General features: G+C 40.0%; 10 protein-coding genes and 1 long non-coding RNA gene across 14 annotated transcripts in view; 10 read left to right on the forward strand and 1 right to left on the reverse strand.

The window, feature by feature from the left end:
• The window catches only part of LOC135439925 (fructose-bisphosphate aldolase), a 187,327-nt gene that overhangs the window by 100,737 nt on the left and 58,800 nt on the right, over window positions 1-27,790 (forward strand). The window lies entirely within an intron of this gene.
• LOC135439805 (uncharacterized) lies at window positions 2,393-2,846 on the reverse strand. Its single transcript, XR_010438183.1, has 2 exons — window positions 2,690-2,846; window positions 2,393-2,631 (listed from the first exon to the last, which is right to left on the reverse strand). It is a non-coding gene; the product is annotated as an uncharacterized LOC135439805 (long non-coding RNA).
• On the forward strand, window positions 3,063-3,923 carry LOC135439801 (seminase-like). The gene has a single exon (XM_064698608.1). The coding sequence runs from the start codon at window positions 3,063-3,065 to the stop codon at window positions 3,921-3,923; it is 861 nt and encodes a 286-aa protein (XP_064554678.1).
• Window positions 4,860-5,760, forward strand: LOC135439788 (seminase-like). The gene is made up of 2 exons (XM_064698585.1): window positions 4,860-4,907; window positions 5,202-5,760. The coding sequence occupies exon 2, from the start codon at window positions 5,273-5,275 to the stop codon at window positions 5,723-5,725; it is 453 nt and encodes a 150-aa protein (XP_064554655.1). The 5' UTR covers window positions 4,860-4,907; window positions 5,202-5,272; the 3' UTR covers window positions 5,726-5,760.
• On the forward strand, window positions 9,373-10,128 carry LOC135439893 (seminase-like). Its single transcript, XM_064698760.1, has one exon. It carries the CDS (start codon window positions 9,373-9,375, stop codon window positions 10,126-10,128), a length of 756 nt encoding a protein of 251 aa, XP_064554830.1.
• LOC135439894 (seminase-like) lies at window positions 12,558-13,313 on the forward strand. Its single transcript, XM_064698761.1, has one exon. The coding sequence runs from the start codon at window positions 12,558-12,560 to the stop codon at window positions 13,311-13,313; it is 756 nt and encodes a 251-aa protein (XP_064554831.1).
• LOC135439895 (trypsin iota-like) lies at window positions 15,328-16,086 on the forward strand. Its single transcript, XM_064698762.1, has one exon. The coding sequence runs from the start codon at window positions 15,328-15,330 to the stop codon at window positions 16,084-16,086; it is 759 nt and encodes a 252-aa protein (XP_064554832.1).
• On the forward strand, window positions 16,544-17,067 carry LOC135439897 (uncharacterized). The gene is made up of 2 exons (XM_064698763.1): window positions 16,544-16,930; window positions 17,041-17,067. The coding sequence occupies exons 1-2, from the start codon at window positions 16,544-16,546 to the stop codon at window positions 17,065-17,067; spliced, it is 414 nt and encodes a 137-aa protein (XP_064554833.1).
• On the forward strand, window positions 18,003-18,966 carry LOC135439778 (seminase). Its single transcript, XM_064698571.1, has one exon. It carries the CDS (start codon window positions 18,028-18,030, stop codon window positions 18,850-18,852), a length of 825 nt encoding a protein of 274 aa, XP_064554641.1. The 5' UTR covers window positions 18,003-18,027; the 3' UTR covers window positions 18,853-18,966.
• Window positions 19,173-23,683, forward strand: Usp8 (Ubiquitin specific protease 8). 2 transcript variants are annotated; one of them, XM_064698569.1, is made up of 8 exons: window positions 19,173-19,580; window positions 19,710-20,222; window positions 20,285-20,447; window positions 20,812-21,327; window positions 21,386-21,799; window positions 22,128-22,358; window positions 22,425-22,879; window positions 22,944-23,683. In XM_064698569.1, the coding sequence occupies exons 1-8, from the start codon at window positions 19,486-19,488 to the stop codon at window positions 23,275-23,277; spliced, it is 2,721 nt and encodes a 906-aa protein (XP_064554639.1). In that variant the 5' UTR covers window positions 19,173-19,485; the 3' UTR covers window positions 23,278-23,683. The 2 variants fall into 2 exon arrangements, with proteins under 2 accessions (XP_064554639.1, XP_064554640.1); XM_064698570.1 differs by lacking the exons at window positions 19,173-19,580; window positions 19,710-20,222; window positions 20,285-20,447; window positions 20,812-21,327; window positions 21,386-21,799 and adding an exon at window positions 21,917-22,066.
• On the forward strand, window positions 23,927-25,403 carry meigo (Solute carrier family 35 member B1 homolog meigo). The gene is made up of 3 exons (XM_064698808.1): window positions 23,927-24,263; window positions 24,319-24,780; window positions 24,839-25,403. Exons 1-3 carry the CDS (start codon window positions 24,059-24,061, stop codon window positions 25,189-25,191), a joined length of 1,020 nt encoding a protein of 339 aa, XP_064554878.1. The 5' UTR covers window positions 23,927-24,058; the 3' UTR covers window positions 25,192-25,403.

Raw genomic sequence — 27,790 nt, forward strand, 5'->3', positions numbered from 1 at the left:
GTGTGACCAGCTCTGGGCATAATCAGGCTTAGTCTGCCAAGCAATACCCGTGTAAATTAGACAAGTTTCCCCTTGCTTAACTGGAGAACTAAAAGTGCTGTCATTCCAATCCGATATTATTCCAATTAGCAGCAAACTTTTGGTGCAGCTATCGTTTTTCGAATTCCAATGTGGCAACGCCAGCTAATTGCGGTCATTAACATTTTGCCTGACGCCTGAAGCTCGAAGTTCATTAGTTCGCAAGCAGGTAAAGGTCAGTTAGATGTGATTAGCAGCATCCTTAGCACCGATTGGTGAACTGTTGCAAGAAGTTTCAATTTCAAGATGCCTTCGTTTTTATATAACACAAATTATTAAATGTCAGACTTAAAGAGTTGGGTCAAGCACCTCTCAGATGCGGTCGTGTATGATATATCAGGTTACGCCGCAGGCATTCAACTTATTAACAAAGAGAACTGTGTAGTTGGGAATAGTGTTTGGTGCAAAAAAAAGAAGCTGTATGGAAAGAAACTATATAAAAAACCAACTTATAACTTTGCGCAGTTCTGTTAATTCAGCGAATTGAAACACCCACTAATGTGAAACTCAGGAAACTTTAGATCCGAAGAGCACAGTAATTGCGCTCTTCAATAGCTTCAATGTGCCCAAAAGTAACTCAAGATCAAAGGATGATTATTACACTGATCGATGGACACGGCGTCCGGACGAACAAAAATTTTATCTCTGCTTCCGATCTGTCTGACAAGTTATTTTTTATTTTTTTCAGCTTCCTGACAAACGGCAGGAAGAATCAATTACACTGGAGAGCTGCATCTTCTGGCAGACCGGAGACCGACAACAACAGATGGGCGCAGTTGAGATCATTAACTTTCTCAAATTACCCCAGACAGCTCAGCACCTCTATCTTTTTATAAGCAGAACAAGTTTTTGCCTCCTTAAAAAATTAAATTGTATGATGCCAAGGAGGGGGGGGGGGGGGGGGGGAGTTATGCGGCTGTGCAGCTGCAGCAAGGATATCAAATAAATATATTTACCAACAAAGCAAACAATATGCTAGATAAACAAAATATATTGCTTTCAGTGCGGATGGCGTTGGCGCAAAAAATATCCATTATTCTGAGAAAAAAGAAACACAAAGTGTAAAACAACATTTCTATGGAATTGTGATTTGAAATGCGTGTAGTTTTTCTATATCTATATCACAATTGTATTACTGTAGAAGGAAGTTGTTGCCAATTGAAACAAAGGAAATTGGTGTTAACAATGTCGCAAATTGTAGAAATTAAGACGCGATTTGTATGCTAGATGCTAAGTGAATTTATAATACATTTTAACACCAGAAAGACCTGAACAACCCAAAACGGGAAAATTTCGAAACAAATACGATTTTAGCTAATGCTTATGCAAATAAAATAAAAATCGTTTGTTTTAATAGTGCCCTGCTATGCGATTCTCACGAATTTTTCTTCACGCTTTGACTACAGATTTTATGTTAACAAATTGTGTACCCAATCTAAAAAACAGAATCTCTTACTAGCTCTGCTCATCTCCTTCTCAGTCCTCTTTTTCCAGCTTTAACTGTTTATACAACTGTTTATATATATTTTTTTAATATAATCAGTCTCCTCACTACCAATATATTTGGTTGGCTTAGGTGATGTTTCGCCAAGTCCTCAGGCTTTATCGTGGACAAACGTCAAAAGCGGCTTTTTTGAATAAGGCTGCATCGTCACGTGGGTAATTTTTTTTTTTTTTTTCATAAATCTAACTCAAACTAGACCATTCTAACCCAACCGGCTTTCTAGTGTTAAATGCCCCTTGCATAAATAGGCAAATGGGCTACGGGCAACTACGTCAGAAGCGAATCGCGCACGCGTTGCCCGCCTCATTCAGCATGCGGCGCAGGCGCGACGTCAACGATTCGCCGAATTAATGCGGAGCATGTGCCCAAATCGGCGGGTAACTAAACCTGGAGCCAGAACTGGGCGTGCGAACCACGCAGTGCACACCTGTTAGGCATGGCAATCGTGGGGCGCCGATGACGATTATGATGGCACATAGAGCGTAAAGTTGCGTGAATCGGATTCCAATAAGCCACCGAGTAGTGTCGCCAGTGGGTGCCAATGGGTGCCAATGGGTGCCGGTGGGTGCCGTTGAATGGTTGCCTACGTGCGCCGCTGGTCATAAGCAATGCCGGAAGCCTAGTAACAAGAAAGAGCGGAGCCCTTCGAAGCATATACATATGTAGCTGACGCCAAGGTGCCAGGAAGTGTTTCTGGTGTTGTTGTTGTTGTTGCTGATGTCGTGGGTTCAGCGGCCAGTTTTTGCACTTGAAACCCAAATTGCGCAATTCCCAAAATAACTGCGCACCCAACTCAATCGGCCGGCTCAATTTTCGGTGGGTTACTTGTTTATATATATGTATGTCTATATATATTTGGGGTGGTGACTGCGAAAGTACCGCTAAGCGCGTTGCGAAAAGTACGCAAGTTGGCCGCAATCCGGCCGTGATGTCATCTCCGTTGTGTCGCATTTACGGTTACGGGTTTGGTGCCAAAAATATGCATCCGACTGGATGTTTAAACGCTCGCTTAAAATGATGAACGCTCAGCGACCGACGACGTCAAACGACTTTAATGAATAAGAATAATTCAATTTTTTTTGTTTATGAGTGGGGGAAAAAGCTTACCTTTCATATACTTAAAAATAAAACAATAATTAAAAAATTACCGTCGCATTAAAATTTGTTTGTAAATATGGAAAATTGTGTGAAATGCTGTTAAATTGTTTTAACTAAGCATCCGACTGCAATAAGTTTGTTAAGATCAACTACTGTGTAAATGCCATAGTTTGTATATTAACCACAAGTGGATATGAAAACATCAATTGGAAACAATGAGTTTGAGAGGTGTACAAAATTGCTTAAAACTATTAAGCGACTCTAATGGGCTGATAAATGCGTAGAAAATTTGAATGAGTTTCAGTTAATGCATTAGCCGCCCGCATAGCACGATATTATAAAATACAATTTCTCAGCAGAAAAAAGATTGAACTTTAACAAGATGAAACAACAATTGCTGCTTTTGTTGATTTATTTAGTTTGCCCAGCTGAGAGCAAACTTTACCAGAATGCAATTACGAAAAACACGAAGGTCATTGACCGTCAATGGGTTGGCTTCAGATTCAGTGAGGAAACCAATTGGGGTGGCTGGCTGGTGCGCGTTAGGAGTGGCGGTGCGAATACTTTTTCATGCTGTGGTGCCTACTATTCACCTCTATTGGTGATCTCATCGGCCAATTGCATAAGCCCATTTCGATATCAGCTGGACGATGCCAGTGTGGTGTCCACTGCCAATGCGGATGATGAGGACTTCAGTTTCTCCCCGGTATATTCGGTTTACACACCACACGATTTTGTTCCGCAAAAAACCAACTTGGACATTGCAATAGTCAGGCTAAGCATGCCCCTAAAAGGTAAAATGACAGAGTTCATCAAACTGGCCAGCATGCAGCCCGCCGCTGGCACAAGTTTTTCTACCTTTGGCTGGGGTTACGACAGCCTAGAAGTGCAGCCACCTTCAGATGAGCCAAGAAAAACAATCGTGCAACAATTCGATATAGACCGATGTAAGAAACTATTTCCAAAGGGATTCGTATCGAACACTGTTCTTTGCGCGAAATTTCCACAGGATAGTTTTGAGTGCATTTACGATGGAGGTTCTCCTATAGTCTGGAACAACGAGCTCGTTGGCATCGCCTCAGTAGGGGCTACTTGTAAAAATACAACGAATCCTGGCATTTATACGAGCATCATCAAGATGAAACCCTACATATTTGAGATTCACAAAGGTGTAAGATCTGGTCAATTGTCGCGCAACAAAAGACAAATCCGCGCGCAGTGGCAAAGTCAAATAAGTTTATAGAACCTTTAATAAATGGATGTGCATGAATAATTTTGGCTTTAAGCATTGTGAAATACGAGTAAAAAATACTGAACATGTTAATAAAACAAGTAAGAGGCTCTAGTCGTGATTTCGCGACTAGGGGATCCCCTGAACCCTCTTTTACCAACACCAAAGGCAATTCAGGGTATAAAAATGAACATATTGTTTATATATTATATATATAAACTTAGTTGGGTACAATAAGTGCGTATTTCTAAAATTTATAAAACATGTTTTTATAATTTAATATATATTTTCAACCTTTTTTGAAAAATAGCCAATGGTTCAATCAGACAGGTAGTTGACACATTAATAAAGCTCCCCTTTATTTTGAGCTCTTCAAGTAAATCCTTTTAGATGGTTTTAAAATGAATTAACGTAACGTAAAAAATATAAAAAGCCCAGGAGAACTCGTTTTGGTTTTGTGAATAAGACTTACACCTGAATAGTGGAACTAAAATTTGAGAACTTCTTAACCTAAACAGGCACCATACATCGTCTCGGTCGCACGAATGGGAGCTAATAAAACCATTTTGTTTGAAACTTTTTTTTTTCATTCAAAAGAAGAGTTCATTTCATATGCTTCAACTGCCTGGGCTAAGAGTATCGCCTAATTTGGCGCTCCCAACTAGTAGATAGATCTTTGAAAGTGAGCTTAAAGCTAAGTAGACATAAAAAAAACCTTTACACTCTTATACATTAGTTTTGCTAAATAGTCGATTGCTGAGTCTACAGATCAAAAATTTAAATTAAGTGTTGGAGAATTTCTTGAAATTTAAAATTTATGAAATGAACTAAACGAATCCAATTAGCGAGAAATAGCGAGGATAATTAGAACAACTCATACATGAGTTCTGTAGCATGTCGTAGTAATTGGATTTCTCTGCAGTTAAAGATTGAAAGTTGTTAAAATGAAACATCAATTGCTGCTACTGTTGTTTATTTGGATTCCCTTGGTCAGAAGTAAAATATACGATAAATTAATTACAAAAAAAACGATTATAAGAAATCGTCTATGGGGTGGAATGGCTTCAAATACGGGAGATAATTTTGGCGGATGGCTGGTGCGAGTTAGGAGTGGTGGTGCGAATACCCTTTCCTGTTGTGGTTCATACTATTCGCCATTGTTGGTGATCTCTTCTGCCAACTGCATAAATCCTTTTCGATACCAACTAGACGAGGCGAACGTAGTGTCGACAGCCAATGCAGAAGGCGAGGACTACGATTTCTCCCTCGTTGATACAGTTTACTTTCCAGATGACTTTACGGCACTTAAAACCAACGTGGACATATCGGTGGTCAGGTTGAACATTCCCTTAAAAGGCAGCATGACCGAATTCATCAAGCTGGCCCCCGTAATGCCGAGCCTTGACGATACATATCTTACATTTGGATGGGGCTTTGACAGTCTGGAAGTGCAGCCACCTTCAGATGAGCCACGAAAGACAGAACTGACATTTACGCCGCTGGATACATGTAAAACAAAAATTCAGACGGGATTTGTCTCGGACACTGTTCTGTGCGCGAAAATGCCCGAGGATAGTTTTGAGTGCATTTACGATGGTGGTTCTCCGGTGGTCTGGAAAAACCTACTCGTTGCCGTCGCCTCGGTGGGATTTACATGTAGGAATACTTCGCTTCCTGGCATTTATACGAGCGTGATCAAGCTAACACCTTTTATAAAGAATATTCGGAAAGCAGTCAGGTCTGGTCAATTGGCTCGTCGTAAAAGGGAAATCCGTCAGCAGTGGGAAAGCCTAAAAAGATCACCAAGCCCATAAGAAACTAAATTTATTGAATGTCTATCTCCACTAAAACAAATGGCTTAAGAAATTGTGAAACTTAAATAATAATCGCTCTAATGTAAGTGGAATCTCCGATAAGATCGTAACCTGCGTCTAGCTGAATTATATTCCTTAAATAATATTGAGGACATTAGTTTCTCCTGGTACATTCGGTTTACACACAACACGGTTTTGTTCCGCAAAAAACCAACTTGGACATTGCAATAGTCAGGCTAAGCACGCCCTTAAAAGGTAAAATGACAGAGTTCATCAAACTGGCCAGCATGCAGCCCGCCGCTGGCACAAGTTTTTATACCTTTGGCTGGGGTTACGACAGCCTAGAAGTGCAGCCACCTTCAGATGAGCCAAGAAAACAATCGTGCAACAATTCGATATAGAAACTATTTCCAAAGGGATTCGTATCGAACACAGTTCTTTGCACGAAATTAATCCACAGGATAGTTTTGAGTGCATTTACGATGGAGGTTCTCCTATAGTCTGGACCAACGAGCTCGTTGGCATCGCCTCAGTAGGGGCTACTTGTAAAAATACAACGAATCCTGGCTATTTTCTAATATGACATTTCTTAGCGTAGGTCGCTCTTACAATCTTAAGCGACTCTGTTACTCTCCTTAATTTCTGTATTTGAATTTTGATGTCTACTTCCGACTAAAAATGGGTTTAGTCCTTGTATTTTACTCTTTGTTTCAATTTCTTTTTTTTTTGACGTTAGCACTTTATTTCTGTGATAAATTGATTTGTCTATTCTTGCTTGAGTAACATTATGCATTATTGCATGAATAATTTTCCTACAACTCTAACCGGGGCTAGCCAACCTAATGGATTAAAATCTTTGCAAGCGTGGATAATACTTGTTTTTTGTTTATGTTTTCTGAGCCCTCACAATTGACCTTAATTTTGAATTCGTATTTCAAAAGTTCCCGCTGTAGTCTCAACGTTTCTTTATTCCACTTACTTTTTTGTTGTAGGGCATACAAATAATCTTTTGACCAAAACTCTTTCTTCATTCTATTAATGAGTTTCCATCTATCTAAGTTGTCTATTATTCTTTTTAGATGATATTTTACTGAGTTAACTCCGGCCTCCCAAATACCTCCGAAGTTAAGTCCTGCCGGCGGGATAATTTTATCACACTGGATTTTTTCATTTTCTTCAATAGCTATTACTTTATTTTCCTCAGTATTTTCTACATGTTCTCTTTTGTCGTGCGTATCATATACCACTCTTGTGTATGCTTTCTCTGATGCATACGTGAGTCCATGAAGCTGTATTTCAAGCTTTACGCTAGTCTGTAACCATCTAGGGATTCATATTTCTTTTAATAATGTTAAGTTTTTGTCGCCTTCTAGGAAATCTTGATTAAGCTTTCTTGACGCACCTACGAAATTAGTTTCATTTTCGTTGGACTCGACGTAATTTCCAAGGTCCACATACTCTCCTAAGAAATTTCTATAACTTTCCTTAAGCTGCGTATTTCTTCAGCATTTATTTTCTGAGTGTAGAAACCGTTCCATCTTTTGTGGTCTTGATTCTCCTAACTCTTTTTCATCCTTAAGCGGAATGGTTACTGTATTCCTTCCATCTAATTCTTTTGTTGTTTCAATAACAATTTTCACGCAGATTTCTGTTTCTGCAACTTCTTTAACCTCCTTTCCTATCTCCCAAATTCTCTCCAAATCTTTATAATGCCCGGCTACCTTGTAAACTGGGCCATTTACCGAAAAGTCCTCATTGACTTTCGGTCTTTTCTCCTCGTCCTTCAATGAGCATAGAGCACTCAACCTTTGCTCTAAACTTGAACTTCTTTTGTTCTTTTCACACCGTTTTCCATTTTACTAAATGTATTGATTCATTTTCATACAACTTAATTTTCGACCGATCGTTCCAATGGCAGCTATATGATATAGTGGTCCGATGTTGATAAGATTTTACATATATATGAGGGGTATATATAAAACTATTAAATGCCGAGTTTAGTCAAGATATCCTAATAAACAAAAATACTTATATGATATAAAGGTCCAATGTTGATAGGATTTTGCATAAATGGAGGAAGCATAGAAAAACTAATAAATGCCGAGTTTTCTTAAGATATCTTGATAAACAAAAAAGTTGTTCATACAAGAACCTACTTTTCGGCCGATCGTTCCTATGGCAACTATCTGATAATGTGGTCCGATCCAGCTGGCTCCGACATATGTACTGCGTGCAACCGAAAGAGGCACTTCTGCAAAGTTTCATAAAGATAGTTTTAAAACTGAGAGACTAGTTCGCATAGAAACAGACAGACGCACAGCCGGAGCAGAGGACATGGCTATATCGACTCGGCTGTTGATACTGATCATGAATATATATACTTTATGGGGTGGCGATGTCTCCTTCTATGCTTTACACATTCCACGACAAAATTATAATACCCTCTGCTGGGGTATAACAAGTATGCTGCGTTCCGAACGCGTTTGCTTTAGAAGTAATAATAAATCAATTTTAAATGGTAAAAATAGTTAAAAACTGAAAGGTATTTGAAACATACATGCTATTCAAGAAGCTACTTGTACGATTTGGTTTCTAGCTTTTATAGTTTACGAGATTTGCTCATGGCTAGATCCACTTGGCTATTCCTTCTGCCAGTTACATACATTTGCACAAAATCCATTATATATGTTTTACCAATTTTAATAGGTTGAGGGTATAAAATTGCACATATTGTGCCAAACAATATTATAGGAAGTTGAAAAAACATCTGAACAAATTATTCAAGTATAGTCCGCTATATATATACTTACATGGGTTAAATAAGTGCGTAATTCTAAAATTTATAAAACATGTTTTAATAATTTAATACATTTTTTCAACAATTTTTGAAAAATACCCAAGGGTTCACTCAGACAGGTAGTTGACACATTATTAAAGCACCGCTTTATTTTGAGCTCTTCAAGTAAATCCTTTAAGATGATTTTAAAATGAATTGAAATGAATTAAAATATAAAAAGCCCAGGAGAATTCTTTTTGGTTTTGTGAATAAGACTTACACCTGAATAGTGGAACTAACATTTGAGAACTTCTTAACCTAAACAGGCACCATACATCGTCTCGGTCGCACGAATGGGAGCTAATAAACCATTTTGTTTGAAACTTTTTTTTTTAATTCAAAAGAAGAGTTCATTTCATATGCTTCAACTGCCTGGGCTTAAAGTATCGCCTAGTTTAACGCTCCCAACTAGTAGATAGATCTTTGAAAATGAGCTTAAAGCTAAATAGACATAAAAAAAACCTTTACACTCTTATACATTAGTTTTGCTAAATAGTCGATTGCTGAGTCTACAGAGCAAAAATTTAAATTTAAATTAAGTGTTGGAGAATTTCTTGAAATTTAAAATTTATGAAATGAACTAAACGAATCCAATTAGCGAGAAATAGCGAGGATAATTAGAACAAGTCATACATGAGTTCTGTAGCATGTCGTAGTAATTGGATTTCTCTGCAGTTAAAGATTGAAAGTTGTTGAAATGAAACAACAATTGCTGCTACTGTTGTTTATTTGGATTCCCTCGGTCAGAAGTAAAATATACGATAAGTTAATTACAAAAAATACGATTATAAACAATCGTCTATGGGGTGGAATGGCTTCAAATACGGGAGATAATTTTGGCGGATGGCTGGTGCGTGTTAGAAGTGGTGGCACGGATACCCTTTCCTGTTGTGGTTCATACTATTCGCCATTGTTGGTGATCTCTTCTGCCAACTGCATAAATCCTTTTCGATACCAACTAGACGAGGCGAACGTAGTGTCGACAGCCAATGCAGAAGACGAGGACTACAACTTCTCCCGAGTTGATACAGTATACTTTCCAGATGACTTTACGGCACTTAAAACCAACGTGGACATATCGGTGGTCAGGTTGAACAGTCCCTTAAAAGGCAGCATGACCGAATTCATCAAGCTGGCCCCCGTAATGCCGAGCCTTGACGATACATATCTTACATTTGGATGGGGCTTTGACAGTCTGGAAGTGCAGCCACCTTCAGATGAGCCACGAAAGACAGAACTGACATTTACGCCGCTGGATACATGTAAAACAAAAATTCAGACGGGATTTGTCTCGGACACTGTTCTGTGCGCGAAAATGCCCGAGGATAGTTTTGAGTGCATTTACGATGGTGGTTCTCCGGTGGTCTGGAAAAACCTACTCGTTGCCGTCGCCTCGGTGGGATTTACATGTAGGAATACTTCGCTTCCTGGCATTTATACGAGCGTGATCAAGCTAACACCTTTTATAAAGAATATTCGGAAAGCAGTCAGGTCTGGTCAATTGGCTCGTCGTAAAAGGGAAATCCGTCAGCAGTGGGAAAGCCTAAAAAGATCACCAAGCCCATAAGAAACTAAATTTATTGAATGTCTATCTCCACTAAAACAAATGGCTTAAGAAATTGTGAAACTTAAATAATAATCGCTCTAATGTAAGTGGAATCTCCGATAAGATCGTAACCTGCGTCTAGCTGAATTATATTCCTTAAATAATATTGAGGACATTAGTTTCTCCTGGTACATTCGGTTTACACACAACACGGTTTTGTTCCGCAAAAAACCAACTTGGACATTGCAATAGTCAGGCTAAGCATGCCCCTAAAAGGTAAAATGACAGAGTTCATCAAACTGGCCAGCATGCAGCCCGCCGCTGGCACAAGTTTTTATACCTTTGGCTGGGGTTACGACAGCCTAGAAGTGCAGCCACCTTCAGATGAGCCAAGAAAAACAATCGTGCAACAATTCGATATGGGGATTCGTATCGAACACTGTTCCTTGCGCGAAATTTCCCGAGAATAGTTTAGAGGGCATTTGCGATGGAGGTTTTCGATAGTCTGGAACAACGAGCTCGTTGGCATCGCCTCAGTAGGGGCTACTTGTAAAAATACAACGAATCATGGCATTTATACGAGCATCATCAAGATGAAACCCTACATATCTGAGATTCACAAAGGTGTAAGATCTGGTCAATTGTCGCGCAACAAAAGACAAATCCGCGCGCAGTGGCAAAGTCAAATAAGTTTATAGAACCTATATTAAATGGATGTGCATGAATAAATTTTGACAGATTAATTTAATGCAAGCTTTTGGCTTTAAGCACTGTGAAATACGAGTAAAAAATACTAAACATGTAAATAAAACAAGTAAGAATACTAAGAGAAGAAGATTTAATACCCTTGCAGACCCAACCTTTTCATAATGCTCATAGTGCTTTGCCCGTATCTAAGAAGCACAGGAAAAGTAGTAAATGACGAGTATGGTTAAGAGATCTTGAAAAACAAAAAAAATTGTCCGTACAACTTAATTTTTGACCAATCGTTCCTATGGCAGCTATATGATATAGTGATCTGATGTTGATAGGATTTTTTCAAGATATCTTGAAAAACAAAAATATTTTCCTTACAACAAATTAATCGTTCTGCAACTATATGATATAGTGGTCCGATGTTGACAAGATTTTACATATAAATGAGGGGTATAATTAAACTATTAAATGCCGAGTTTAGTCAAGACATCCTAATAAACAAAAAAAATTTCCATACAGCAAATTAATTTTCGACCGATCGTTCCTATGGCAGCTGTATGATATAGTGGTCCGATGTTGAAAGGATTTTGCGTAAATGGAGGGTGCATAGTAAAACTAATAAATGCCGAGTTTTCCTAAGATATCTTGATAAACAAAAAAGTTTTTCATACAAGAACCTACTTTTCGGCCGATCATTCCTATGGCAACTATATGTTATAGTGGTCCGATCAAGCTGGCTCCGACATATGTACTGCGTGCAACCGAAAGAGGCACTTCTGCAAAGTTTCATAAAGATAGTTTTAAAACTGATAAAACTTCGCATAGAAACAGACAGACGGACAGCCGGACAGAGGACATGGCTATCTCGACTCGGCTGTTGATACTGATCATATATACTTTATGGGGTGGCGATGTCTCCTTCTATGCTTTACACATTCCACGACAAAATTATAATACCCTCTGCTGGGGTATAACAAGTATGCTGCATTCCGAACGCGTTTGCTTTAGAAGTAATAATAAATCAATTTTAAATGGTAAAAATAGTTAAAAACTGAAATGTATTTGAAACATACATGCTATTCAAGAAGCTACTTGTACGATTTGGTTTCTAGCTTTTATAGTTTACGAGATTTGCTCAAAAATCAAGATTTCGATATAGATTTTTATCGATTATTTGTAAACGTGGAAAGTTATCGATTATCGGACACAAACTCGTACTGCGCATGCACTAGGAGGCCCCACGTTACAAATTTCAGTCTCTAGCCCTTACAGGTTCTTCTTTTAATTCAAAAGAGAAGTTAATTTCATATGCTTCAACTGCCTGGGCTCAGAGTATCGCCTAGTTTGGCACTCCCAACTAGTAGATAGATCTTTGAAAATGAGCTTAAAGCTAAATAGACATAAAAAAAACTTTACACTCTTATACATTAGTTTCGCTAAATAGTCGATTGCTGAGTCTACGGATCAAAAGTTTAAATTAAAATTAGGTGTTAAAAAATTTCTTAAAATTTAAAATTTATTAAATGAACAAAACGAATCCAATTAGCGAGAAATAGCGAGGATAATTAGAACAACTCATACATGATTGACGGTTTCTGTAGCATGTCGTAGTAATCTGCAGTTAAAGATTGAAAGTTGTTGAAATGAAACAACAATTGCTGCTGTTATTTATCTGGATTCCCTTGGTCAGAAGTAAAATATACAATAAATTAATTACAAAAAATACGATTATAAGAAATCGTCTATGGGGTGGAATGGCTTCAAATACGGGAGATAATTTTGGCGGATGGCTGGTGCGTGTTAGAAGTGGTGGCACGGATACCCTTTCCTGTTGTGGTTCATACTATTCGCCATTGTTGGTGATCTCTTCTGCCAACTGCATAAATCCTTTTCGATACCAACTAGACGAGGCGAACGTAGTGTCGACAGCCAATGCAGAAGACGAGGACTACAACTTCTCCCGAGTTGATACAGTATACTTTCCAGATGACTTTACGGCACTTAAAACCAACGTGGACATATCGGTGGTCAGGTTGAACAGTCCCTTAAAAGGCAGCATGACCGAATTCATCAAGCTGGCCCCCGTAATGCCGAGCCTTGACGATACATATCTTACATTTGGATGGGGCTTTGACAGTCTGGAAGTGCAGCCACCTTCAGATGAGCCACGAAAGACAGAACTGACATTTACGCCGCTGGATACATGTAAAACAAAAATTCAGACGGGATTTGTCTCGGACACTGTTGTGTGCGCGAAAATGCCCGAGGATAGTTTTGAGTGCATTTACGATGGTGGTTCTCCGGTGGTCTGGAAAAACCAACTCGTTGCCGTCGCCTCGGTGGGATTTACATGTAGGAATACTTCGCTTCCTGGCATTTATACGAGCGTGATCAAGCTAACACCTTATATAAAGAATATTCGGAAAGCAGTCAGGTCTGGTCAATTGGCTCGTCGCAAAAGGGAAATCCGTCAGCAGTGGGAAAGCCTAAAAAGATCACCAAGCTCATAAGAAACTAAATTCATTGAACGTCCATCTTCACTAAAACAAATTTATAGGCTTAAGAAATTGTGAAACTTAAATAACAAACGCTCTAATGTAAGTGGAATCGCCGACAAGATCTTTACCTGCATCTAGCTAAACTATATTCCTTGAATAAAAATCAATCGCAAACTAGGCAAACTAGCTTCATAGAAAAGTGTAATGTTTAAATGTACTGCACTTCCCCACTACAACCAGCTGTTGTTTTTGAAAATATTTGGGTTTTTTTATAAAAAACTAGCGGGTATAACCCGGCCTTGCCCGTGGCACGTATGTTATAAAATCAATGTTTTCAAAAAGCTTTGAAAACTTTTGAAACTGATCGGACGGGAATCAAACAACTTTTATGCAAATCGGAAAACTCTTAAAATTCACCAAAAAAATCTTAAAAATGCATTTTCCACCGAAGGAGTTTAGATTTTGCGAGAAATGTGAAACACGTCTCTAATGATTTTTCTTATAGTTTTTTGGAAATAAATTTGAACACAAAACGTCATCCACCAAATCTTCGACCCCATTTGCACCAAGGAGGGATGGATTTTTCAAAAAGTGTGAAACACCCCTCAAATGAATTTGAATATAGATCTTTGAAAATGAGTTTAAGGCCGATCGGATGGTAAACAAAAAACTTTCATACAACCGTTTTCCGCCAATTTACCACTGTTGCGGGTGGAATTTTCCAAATCGTCGAAATACGTATTCATTAAGTTCTTATTGAGAGCTTTGAAAATAAGTTTGAAGCAAATCGGACACAACTTAAAACGCCGCCCAAAAAATCTTTAAATCGCATTCCCCACGAAGGAGTTTGAATTCTGCGAAAAGTGTGAAACACGTCTCAAATGATTTTTCATATAGATCTCTGGAAATGAATTTGAGTGCGAAACGTCACCCACCAAATCTTTGACCTCCATTTCCACCAAGGAGGAATGGATTTTTCAAAAAGTGTGAAACACCCCTTAAATCAATTTAAACATAGATCTTTAAATATGAATTTGGGGCCGATCGGATGATAAACAAAAAACTTTCATACAACCGTTTTCCGCCAATTTATCACTGTTGCGGGTGGAATTTTCCAAATCGCTGAAATACGTACTTATTAAGTTCTTATGAAGAGCTTTAAAAATAAGTTTGAAGCAAATCGGACACAACTTAAGACGCCGCCCAAAAAATCTTTAAATCGCATTTCCCCCCAAGAAGTTCGAATTCTGCGAAAAGTGAGAAACACGTCTCAAATGATTTTTCATATAGATCACTGGAAATGAATTTGAGCGCGAAACGTCACCCACCAAATCTTTGACCTCCATTTCCACCAAGGAGGAATGGGTTTTCCGAAAAGTGCGAAACACCCCTCAAATGAATTTGAACAAAGATCTTTGAAAATAAGTTTGGGGCCGATCGGATGGTAAACAAAAAAGTTACATACAAACGTTTTTCGCGATTTTTCCACACTTGCGGGTGGAATTTCCCGAAACCCCGTCTTAACGTGCACCTACATCACATAAGGTAACTACAGTGAAAATTTCAGCTTCCTACCTCTTACGGTTTGGGCTGTGCGTTGATCACCAATCAGTCAGTCAGTCAGTCAGTCAGTCAGTCAGTCAGTCAGTCAGTCACTCAGTCAGTCAGGACAAACAGTTTTATATATAGAGATTAAATAAAACTATGGTACAGGATTGTAGACAGTTACGTAAAATTTTATTTAACTCTTTTTCTCCAGTTTTGAAGCGTGCAAAACGCGAAACAAATCGTTTCAAATTGAATCACAATTGTTGTTTCTAGAAAACCCGAAGATAATGTGTTAAGCCTCCATTTGATGCAAAAGTCATTAATGTGGAAATTGAATTTGTGTAAAGTTAAGAAATCGTAAGATATGAAACAACGATTTCTGATACTGTTGCTTATCTGGTGCTCGCCAGTTTGGAGCAAAATCTACTCAAACACAATTTCGAAAAGGACGAGAATACGTCAGAGGCAATGGGAAGGCATGAGCAGCAATACGGGAGACAATTTAGGTGGCTGGCTGGTGCGCGTTAGGAGTGGTGGCGCGGATACCCTTTCTTGTGGCGGTTCATACTATGGCCCCATATTGGTGATATCGTCCGCCAATTGCATTCATCCATTTCGATACCAGCTGGACGACGCCAGCGTGGTGACCACTGCCAACGCGGAAGATGAGGATTACAGCTTCGCCCTTGTGGACACTGTTTACAGTCCAGAAGAGTTCGTAGAATACAGAACCAACATGGACATTGCGTTGGTAAGACTGGACACCCCCTTAAAAGGAACAATGACCGAGTTCATTAGATTGACCAACACTTGGGCAACAAGCGCAACGGTTTTTAGCACATTCGGATGGGGCTTCGACAGCCTGGACGTGCAGCCAGCTACAGATGAGCCAAGAATGGTAGAAAATTCAATGTTTGTTGGGTTAGCTACATGCAAAAAACGTTTCCAAGCGGGATTTGTAGCAGACACAATTATGTGTGCGACACTGCCCAGAGATATGTTCGACTGCATTTACGACGGCGGCTCTCCGTTAGTGGCGCAGAACGAGCTCTTTGGAATCGCTTCGGTAGGTTCCACATGCAGGAACACATCGAACCCCGGCATTTATACGAACTTGATGTTGCTTAAGCCCTTCATAAACAAAATTGAGCGTGGAATCAGGTCTGGTCAGTTGGAGCGTCGCAAAAGGGAAATCCGTCCGCAGTGGGAAAGTCTAAAAAGATCACCGAGCCCATAAGAAACTAAATTCATTGAATGTCCATCTTCACTAAAACAAATTTATTAGCTTAAGAAACTGTGAAACTTAAATAATAAACGCTCAAATGTAAGTGGAATCGCCGACAAGATCTTAACCTGCATCTAGCTGAATTATATTCCTTAAATAAAGATCAATCGCAAACTAGGCAAACTAATATTTAAATTTACTGCGATTAAAAATCATAGCGTATTATATGAAAAAATAAATAAATCTTTGGTAAAGGATTTTAGACATAATTTATTCTGTCAGTTACGTGCAATTTTATTTAACTCTTTTTCTCCAGTTTTGAAGCGTGCAAAACGCGAAGCAAATCGATTCAAGTTGAATCAAAATTGTTATTTCTAGAAAACCCGAAGATAATATGTTAAGCCTCCATTTGATGCAACAGTCATTAATGTGGAAATTGAATTTGTGTAAAGTTCAGAAATCGTAAGATATGAAACAACGATTGCTGATACTGCTGCTTATCTGGTGCTCGCCAGTTTGGAGCAAAGTCTACTCAAACTCAATTACGAAAAGGACGAAGATACGTCAGAGGCAATGGGAAGGCATGAGCAGCAATACGGGAGACAATTTTGGTGGCTGGCTGGTGCGCGTTAGGAGTGGTGGCGCGGATACCCTTTCTTGTGGCGGTTCATACTATGCCCCCATATTGGTGATATCGTCCGCCAATTGCATTCACCCATTTCGATACCAGCTGGACGACGCCAGCGTGGTGACCACTGCCAACGCGGAAGATGAGGATTACAACTACTCCATTGTGGATACTGTTTACAGTCCAGAAGAGTTCGTAGCATACAGAAGCAACATGGACATTGCGTTGGTAAGACTGGACACCCCCTTAAAAGGAACAATGACCGAGTTCATTAGATTGACCAACACTTGGGCAACAAGCGCAACGGTTTTTAGCACATTCGGATGGGGCTTCGACAGCCTGGACGTGCAGCCAGCTACAGATGAGCCAAGAATGGTAGAAAATTCAATGTTTTTTGGGTTAGCTTTATGCAAAAAACGTTTCCAAGCGGGATTTGTAGCAGACACAATTATGTGTGCGACACTGCCCAGAGATATGTTCGACTGCATTTACGACGGCGGCTCTCCGTTAGTGGCGCAGAACGAGCTCTTTGGAATCGCTTCGGTGGGTTCCACATGCAGGAACACATCGAACCCCGGCATTTATACGAACCTGATGAAGCTTAAGCCCTTCATATACACAATTGAACGTGGAATCAGGTCTGGTCAGTTGGCGCGTGCAATATTTACTCGATCGAATAAGCAAAAACGTCAAATATATCAAAAACATCAAAATAAGAAAGCTAAACCGATTAAATAAATATATACAATTATATGTGGAGACTTTTTGATTTTATCAGCTAAAAAAAATAAAGAACCAAAACCTGAAGCGCACCATATTATTTCAAAAATCGACTTGGTTTAAATATGTTTTTAAATATTTAAAAACATGATAACAATGTCTTTTATTAAGGTTATCTGAATTTATGAAGTTGAGTAATTAAAAAATATGACAATATAAAAAATAAAATAAATTTGTAATAATTAAATCGTTTCATTTTAAACATTTTACGAACCAAAAAGGTTGATAAATGTGGAAAAACGGGTTCACGAACCGAACCTAAAGGTTATCATGAATAAAAATGAATACTCCTTGCAATATGAACATATTCATGTATATATGTACGTATGTATTCATGAATATGAGTACAGATCTCAACTGACGTATTCCCGTACTTAATTTAGTTATACCTAAACAAATAATAGGGCAGATGCACATATAGTATATACGTGAATTTAATACAATCAGTTATGCAATCTGGCGTAAAGGGAAATTTAAGGACAATTAGATGTGGCACTTTACAGTTTATTTCATAGCTAATACGATCAGTTGCAAGACAACATCAAATGGATCGCAAGTGCAAATATTTCGTAGTGCTTCTCTGTCTGGAATTGGTGCCTTCAATGGAACTAGTCAGAGGAGCCCCCCACGCGAGTTTGGCCTTTAACTTGCGCGTAAGGCCGCCAGTAAAGACAGTGGACACCAATGGCTATCAGTTGACTAGGAATGCGTATGTGGGCGAGTGGTTACTACGCATTATGGATGAAGATCGATTCGCATGTGGCGCTGCTTACTATACCCCATTATATATCCTGACATCAGCCAGCTGCATGCACAAGTTCAAACGCAGACTGAACGAGCTGAGCGTGGAGACGCTATTTGACAATAGATTCGCTTTGATCGAGACCATCAGCGTGCCCCATCAGTACCAATATCCCAAAAATTTCATGGACATTGCTGTCGTTAAACTAGTCGATCCCATACCGGGCGATGACCACAAATACGTTAAACTATGCAGCCGTCCGATTGTGGACTATGGCAAGCTGACGGTGGTGGCGTGCAGTTCCGAGCACAAGGATATGCGTACCCAGCAGGTGAATCTGTTAAACCAGATGGATTGCCAGAGCCAGTATTCACATCTGCGCCTGGCCGAGACCATTGCGTGCACGCATGCATTTAACCAGGACAATGAATGCATGTACGATTTTGGCTGTCCGGTCACAGCCGGGGATGAGCTGTGTGGCATTGTGGCCTATGGTCCCGAATGTAGGAGTCCAAATCTGCCTGGCTTATTTACAGACATTTATCAGGTAAACAACTTTATTCGCGACGTTGTCTATGGCAGTATAGTTCATAATACGGAACCAAAGCAAACATGGTTTGACAAGTAAAAGCAGCAATAATTATGGTATGCTAGCCAAAAATTGGCATTTTTCATTTACCTTATAGTCAATATATTTTCATTTATTTGTAAAGCAACTAATAAATGTGAAATATAAATATTAGTGTATGAGTTTTACTGGATTGAATCGCGTATTTAAAAGCGACGTGTACAGGTGAATGACAGTTGTCGACATATCTGATTAAGCGGCCGCCACAATCTATGAAGCAATTACATCGACCGGCCACCACATGCTATCGGTCAGTTAGCTAAGCAATGTTAACATAAGGGTTAAAGCACAGCTGTTGATGCCTATCGATAACTTTGTGGGAGTCAGTGAGTGGCTGTTCTAACTCTTCTAAATCAATGCGCGCTAATTAGTTTAATGTTAAGCCAAAAAAATTGTATTTTCCAACAAATTTATTTGAAACAAACTCGCAACCGGTGGTTTTCAAAGCACTTATTGCTTATTTAGTGAATGCTACTGTTATTCTCGCTGTTATGTTAATTAACATTTGTGTTTGGCAAACACACAAACTGTGGCTCACGGGCAGCAGCACCCACATAAAATCACGACCAAGGGACTGAGGAGAACGAATTTAAACGGAAACACACGGGCTTGCTGTCGCACACAGGACACACAATGGCACAGTGGAAGAAACTGTATATGGGCGACAGAATAGAAGATCTGGAGAAGTGGACGACAATTCCAGACTTGCGCAACAAGAGCATGAAAATGTAAGTGGACACCACAGACACCGCCCCGCCCCACCTAAAAACCCAGTGGCAACCGTGTGCCATCATCTGTGCACTAATTTTTATGCTGATGTCAACAAATATAAATAAAAAAAATAAATCAAATTTCAGTTTACTCAACACGGCGCGCAAACTGTACTTGACCGCTGAGGACTATCGCCTGGATGGAGATCAAGAGTTGGCCTACATCACATATATGAAGTACTTCAATATGCTGTCAGCCATACGTGGCAAATCCGATTACAACCAGCACAAGGTGACGGTGCGGCAAGTGCTCGGCGACACTGACTCCAATCGTCGCATCATGGACACGCTGGAGCTTATTAACACATCGCTTAGAAAACGCTATGAACAACTGCTGCCACCGGGCGGCGGCAATGTGAAGATGAATGGTGCCCCAATTAGCCCGCCGCTGCCGTCAGTGGAACCAATTGATGAGAAAGGCTCATTGGCGAGCGCTGCGGCATATGCCAAACTAGGCGTTATCAGCTGTGAGGCACTGTTCCGGCGCATGCAACAGAAATCTGTGCTGGTCATGGACTGTCGCAACAGCGCCGACTACAACAACTCGCATTTAACCTACTACTGTGCATTCAATGTGCCCGAGGAGCTGATTACGCCCGGGTAAGTCCCCACACTTCAGCCTCAGAAACACCTGTTGTAATGCCTAGCTTTTGTTCTTGCAGCATGTCGGCGGGCAAATTACAGGCATGCCTAAGCAGCAGCGCCAAGGCCTCGTGGGCCGCGCGCTCCGTCAAGGAGTCGGTTGTGTTAATGGACTGGAACAGCAAAGATGCCCATCCGACGGGCAACGCAGCCATTTATACCCTATTGGATATATTAAAAAATGTGCGTAAATTAATTGTGTAGCCAACCAACTGGTATTATAGATCACTATGTTTTATAATTGTCATAGTAACTTTTAGCCGAAAACAGAGTTTCTGTTTGAGAAACTTTCCTTTTAGTAGCTTAAGCAAACCAACTAAGGGAAAAATCATATTATTAGCAGACTGCTATATCCAATAGCTTCAATAGGAAAATTCGGTCCACAACTGAGTTTTAATGTAAACAACCAATTTGATTTTCATCATATCTCCATCAAATTATGCAACTATCAGGCTCAACATAATAACATTAAACAACTATATCAGATATATATATAGGATAAGAACAAGCGAACATCTCGAATATATTCATACATTTAATTTTACAGTGGGATCCAGACGTCACCTATCGCACGCCCATACAAATTCTGGAGGGCGGCTACGAATACTTCATCATGATGTATCCCACGCACTGCACCAATCCTAGCGTACAAGCGCCGCAGCAGAACAATAATGATATCGAAACGATAGATGACATCGAATATCCTTCTATTAATGATATTACCATGAAGGAAGACGTTATGAATGAGCCAAATACTAAGCACAAGCAACGGCCCAGCATTAATCGTGCCAGCAAGCCCGCTGCGCTGCGCACCTACGAACAGAGCCAACAGAATCAGCAGCCGCTGGATCCACAGGAAAATTCTATTAATGAAATAATACGAAATCAGGAGACGTTGCTGCAGCGGGCACAGCATAACGATATGCTGCTCGATTCCGCATCCAAGAAGTGGCAGAGCATATTCGAGCTGAAGCAACTGCAAGCCGAGGGCGCAATGCTAAGCCCTGCAGAGCAGGAGGTGCTTTACAACATAATGCAACTGGAAAGCAAGGCCGACGATTATGTGAGTGAATAACTATATTTAATTTCAATAGCTACTCATGTGTCTAAACGCTGCCTAGAAAATGGAAAACAATCGCCTGCGCGATGAGCTGAATCGGTACAAGGAGCAAACCCCGCAGAATCACCTGCAAAATGATACTGAAACAACCAAACGCATTGAATCCAAGATACAGGAGCGTCAAGAGCTGGACAAACAGCATGAACGCGATCGTCTCGAGCGTGAGCGTCAGCTGGCCATTGCACGTGAGGCGAAACGTCATTACAAGCCGCCGGCAGAGCCCACAAGTACCAGGCCAGACACGCCCACCGATGACTCACCACCCACTTCAAACAACGAACTGCAGCATACGGTTACCTACGAGGAGGCACCACCCCGGCCCGTCTACGATCGCACTACGAAACCACAGAGCCGCGACGTTGAGCCGACAGCGCCACGAGTCCGTGATTTCTCGCCCGTTGTGGGCCACAATGTGGTGAGTGGTTGGCCAGGGCCTAAAAATAACTTTAACCAAATCAATAGGCCGTCACGTTTAGCGTTCATGGGCTGCACATTTGTTTTGCCAATGTGGTTCAGTCGCACGCTGTCCGAAGCCAAAGCATGTTCAGCCAAAACCGCAATTAAATATTCTGCTAAAGTTTAGTGGTTGCAACAAATCGCACAAATGATTTGCGTAGCGGGCGTCAAAATTCAGCTGCCGCCAACTTACAATATTTATAGCTCCATATTTCCGCTCAGACGCGTAAATGAAACAAAATCATATTTGTGATCTTTTAATATCTAATATCGCCATATCATTACAGGGGCGCGGTCTTACTGGACTGAAGAATCTGGGCAACACTTGCTATATGAACAGCATACTACAGTGTCTGAGTAATACGCCACAATTAATGGAGTTTTGCATATCGGACAAATACAAGAACTATATAAGTCGGCGTAACAAAACTAACGGACAGGTCATCGAAGAGGTAGCCGCACTCATCAAGGAGCTATGGAATGGTCAATACAAGTGTGTGGCTAGTCGTGATTTGCGAGTGAGTATTGGAAAGAGAATTTGAAGATATTCTTAAGATGAGATTTATTTACTTATTATTTTGCAGTACGTTGTGGGCCAGTATCAGAAAATCTTTCGCGGGGTCGATCAACAAGACTCACATGAATTTCTCACCATACTCATGGATTGGCTGCATTCCGATTTGCAAACCCTGCGAGTGCCGCGAAAGCGAGATGTCATTAGCGCCGCGGAGAAAGCCTGGCTAGAGTTTACCAAGTCGCAGGAGAGTCTAATACAGCATTTATTCTATGGTCAAATCAAGAGCACCGTCAAGTGTGTGACCTGCACCAAGGAGTCGGCCACATACGATTGCTTCTCGAATCTCAGCCTGGAACTGCCGGCGAATGCAAATTTGTGCTATCTGCACCAGTGCATGGACATGTACTTCAGTGGCGAAAAAATACACGGCTGGAACTGCCCCAATTGCAACACAAAACGTGATGCAATTAAGAAATTGGACATTTCCAAGCTGCCACCAGTGCTAGTGGTACACCTAAAGCGGTAGGCGGATATCATAGTCTGTCTCAATCATTTCATATGTTATCTTGTTTTCGCTCTTTCACAGTTTCTATGCGGATCCCAGCAATGCAGGTGCCTATATTAAGAAACAAAACTATTTGCAATTTCCGCTCGAAAATCTGGAAATGAAACCGTATACAGCACGTGTCGAATCACGTGCCGTAACTCCAAAAACATACCAGCTGTATGCAGTGTCCAATCACTACGGCACTATGGAGGGCGGTCATTATACGGCATTCTGCAAGAGTGCTCACTATGGACGCTGGTATAAGTTCGACGATCAGGTTGTTTCGCCGCTGGACACTTCGAATGTCGTCTCGAGCGCAGCATATATATTATTTTATACCTGGCTGCCGCCTATGCAGCTCTCAATATCATAGTCGCAAATGAAACTGTTCATTATTTTTGGTCCCTAGCTGTTTGTATTTACCAAATTATCTGCCCATTATTTTTTTCTTAGCTTTTAATGCCTAGTCGCTTCACCAATTTACTGCAAACTGTTGCTTTTATTAATTAATACTTGTTTGTTGTTGTTCAATATTGGACTTATATTTATAATTTTAGAACCATTACCATTATCAGCTAATATTCGGGTATCTGCTATATATATATATGTATATTTTAGGTAAAAAAAAAAGAAGAAAAACTCAAGACGTTAAAATATTTGTATGGATTTGTGAACAAATTTAAGTGCATTACAAAGTTTAACAACAGAGCGAAGTAATATAGTTTATTATATTTTACACGCATATTTTTAAACCAAATAAAGGAAATACAATTTCTAAATTCTGTTTGGTTTTTTTTTTGCTACTTTTCGCATTTTAAAACATCAAAACTCAACCGTCCGCACAAGAGAGCTTTCACTGATATTTTATTTTATGTGTGTGTGTTCAAAACCTCCCGCTCAATGGACGATATATTGCCTTAAAGATAATTAGAATTTTCTTGCAGCTCAGTGATGGTAGCACTAATAGTATTTATCGATAACATGTTGACACTTGTCGCTATATTAAACCATCTCTAAACTCCACGTATTAGAAATTTGTACCAAATCAGCGTTTTACGCTTTTAAAGCACAATGCCAGGTGTCCGTGAGGAATAATTTAGTTTTCTAAGCATAAAGTTGAAATAAAGAAGAGTTAGCATATTAAACCTACGCCAATGAATATACCGGAACATAGCCGTTTCGCGATCTACGCGTTGGGCATTTTTTTCGCTTACTTTCTGTATGGTATAGTGCAGGAGAAGCTCACGCGCGGCCGGTATGGCGACCAGGTGCAGCTGGATGGGAATATAGGCGAGCGGTTTACCTATACCCTGGCCCTAGTCTGGGTGCAATGCCTTTGCAATTACCTATTTGCCAAAGGTAACTGGCAATCGCCGTAGCCGCTCAATATGTAACGCCGATTTGTTTTGTTTAGGCATGCTGACGGTGAAGCCACAAAAAGAAGACACCACACACACGGGCTACTACGCCGCCAGCTCACTGACGTATCTGTTGGCCATGGTATCCACTAATATGGCGCTGCGTTGGGTGCCCTATCCCACTGCCGTTGTGGGCAAGTCGGCCAAACCGATCCCTGTTATGATACTGGGCGTGCTGGTTGGACGCAAATCCTACAGCTGGACGCGTTATGCATGTGTGCTGACAATTGTACTGGGTGTTATACTATTCATGTACAAGGAGAGCAAGGTGGCCAATTTACCAGCAGAGACAACAGGATTGGGTGAGCTGCTGCTCTTTTTGAGCTTGTCCATGGACGGCTTAACTGGTGCCGTGCAGGAGCGTATGCGTGCCGCTAGTGCGCCCTCGGGTCAGCAAATGATGTTGTCCATGAACTACTGGAGTACCCTAATGCTCGGCGTGGCCATGGTTGTAACAGGTGTGTAAGCGCGTGAACTGCATGTTAGTTTTTAATAACCAATTTGGTCCTATTACAGGTGAAGGCATTGAGTTTATACAGTTTGCTTTGCGGCATTCGGAGGTCTGGATTCACTTGTCCATGATTGCGCTGTGCGGTGCCTTGGGGCAGCTTTTTATCTTTCTGATGGTTGCCAGTTTTGGACCGTTGGCTTGCTCAGTGGTCACTACCACGCGAAAATTCTTTACGGTTCTCTGCTCTGTGCTGCTATTTGGTAATGTGCTGATCGCTCGTCAATGGTTTGGCGCCGTTTTGGTCTTTGCGGCGCTTTTTACGGATATGTTGTATGGCAAAAATCAGCATGCGTCTACGAACAAGAAACCACCCGGCGATGGCAAGCTAAAGGAGGAACAAAAGAAACTAAATTCATAGAATTTATTATTATAATAGCTTTGTTTGTCGAACAATACAAATCGCCCTTAGGTTAGTTTAGCTTGAGCTGTAAAACGTACAAAAGTAAAATTGTTGTATTAAGGAGCTCAACAAGAACTGCATTCCCAAATCGATCTAAAAATAATTACATCTTACTTATATAACTTAATTAAGTTTTAAATGAGTTAAAATTAAAGTGATTTTCATTTGAATTTTCAAAAATAGTGCAATTAACAGCGTTGCCACAGCAGTGTCAGCACACAATAGTTTACTAAGAGATACCGATTCATCGTTACACGAATATCGACTTGCCACCACGAGCTATCGAGGGAGCTTCGACCAATGACGTTCGTTGCTGATGGCTGATTTTTTAAGTGTTTATATTCGTTATGCGCGTTTACGCTCAACACTCGCGGCTTGGATATAATAAAAGTTGACGCCGTGTTAAAATTTTAATTGGGTGCAATAATATAAATTTACGTTCTTTTAGTGGTGTCAACAAAGTGCGCGGTGCTACAAATTAAAGGCTTGAGGAGAAAATTACAACACAAAAAACCAAAGAATTGCTAACGAATGCAAAATTTATTTATTAATACAAAAATGCATGTCAAATGTGCTAAACAAGTGCTTAAAACTGTTTGAAATTGAAAAGCTGTAAAAAATTCTACACAAATTTCGTGTAAAATAAATATAATATTTTCCTACTAGGTGAGTCGTTGGTATTGTTGTTGCTGCCAGCTGTTTGCTTGTATATTTGTAGCGCAAGGGCCGCTGCAAAATGATGTGTGAGTGTATTAGTGAGATTAATTTTAGCAACAAAATGAATCGAAAGTGATTGGCACCGGATGATAGCCGAAGCAGCGTTATTTCAATACATATTTATTTGTTTTGTAACAAGTTTGACTAGCCAGCAGGATCGGGGCACATAGTGCCAATGGGTTTAATAGACACCCTCACAACATTAGAACACAGCCACCCGCATACACACACACACATACGAAGTCACACGTGAGTGACACTTGCGCGCTCTCTCGCTCAGTCAAAATGGTGGTTGTTACCGTTAAAGTTTGCCGGCTGCTGTCGCTGCTGCTGCTGCTATTATTGTTGTTATTGTTGTTGCTGTTGTGCGTGACGTAAACTTTTTCTAGCCATTTCTCGCCCATCGCCAAAAGTTCTTTTTCTTTCGCATTGCATTATGTAAATTCGTTAATTTAAATGACCATCAACTTATCTACAAATATATATAAATACGATTGTAGAACTGATTTATGCTCAGACGTCGCGTTCGCACAGTTCACAGATAGCGAAAAAAGCCATCATAACGCTTTCGTTGAGGCCCCTCTTATCGCGCCACAATAAAATATTTACATACATATATATGTATTTAGTTCATATGAAGAATCCAAAGCAAAACAAAGACTCACACTCTGCATGCACATACGTACACATATACACACACACACACACACGATCGTTTGTGTATTGGTATAAATGGGTTTTCACGCTGATAATTATGAACAACACAGTTAACAGAAACAAAAAATAAAATATGAGAAACATGTCAAAAAACAAAACAAAATATCAATAATTAGCATTGCCAATCGTTCGAATTTTTGTGACCGTCTGGCGAGACGCGAATCTCGCGAATCTTTGCATTGACAAAGATAATTTCTTAATGCGACTCTTAATTATTGAATCTTTAAAACTTATGATGTCTATAAAGGCCTAAACGTTTAAATAATCAGGATGTTAATTTTTCTATAATAATTGTTGCTCCTCTGTGTTTTATAAAATCATACTTATAGCTTATAGGCAGACTGTCCTAATGCCTAATTGAACCTTCTTATTTTTGTTGACGTATTGCCCAATGTACCAATAAAACCCTGGGTGGCCTTGGCTAATCTCGCCAGCGAAAAAGTATTATGCCTAGGAATTATGTGCTGGAAACAGAAGCAAACTCGGCGAAACACTCTCAAAACTGAATGAACAGCATAATTATACGAAAATTGGTTTTTAAATTAAAATGGTATAAATAAATCTTGAAATACAATTCTCAATTTTTGAACCTTAGTCATAATTTAATTCACTTTTACTGAGCATTTAACGAATTACCTCTCATCATACTCCACCAATAAAAGTGAGACGACATTAGGGGCATTCCCTCTAAAGCAATGCATTGAAACTATGCACGTGCTCAAGTTGTCGTCATTTGCTCTGGTTCAAGTGAGGCCAATAAACATTAACAAAAAAGAAAAAAAGGAAATTCATTAAAAATTTTGAGCGGCTTTTTGACTATTTATATACAGAATTCTGTTTCATATTTTTTGCTTCGTATATGCCCAAATGTCTGCCTGCTGTGATTTGTGCATCTATTTTATTTTTTTTTTTCATTTCGTTTTGTTTAAACTGAAGCGACTGCCATCTGCATCATCACAGACCCATTTTTCTACATTTTCACTCGCCCGCCCACACTAATGATGTCATCCACGAGTCGGTCACATGTTTGGACGGAAGCCCAAAGACTGAACTAAATAAATTGGTTCTGTGGCCGCAACGAATTGTTGCTTCAATAGTCCAAATTTTGAACTGCTGATTGATT

The sequence above is a fragment of the Drosophila montana genome, unplaced genomic scaffold (assembly GCF_035044405.1).
Source record: "Drosophila montana isolate Dmon_TW-CO22-7 unplaced genomic scaffold, ASM3504440v1 contig_779_1, whole genome shotgun sequence".
Lineage (NCBI taxonomy): Eukaryota > Metazoa > Arthropoda > Insecta > Diptera > Drosophilidae > Drosophila > Drosophila montana.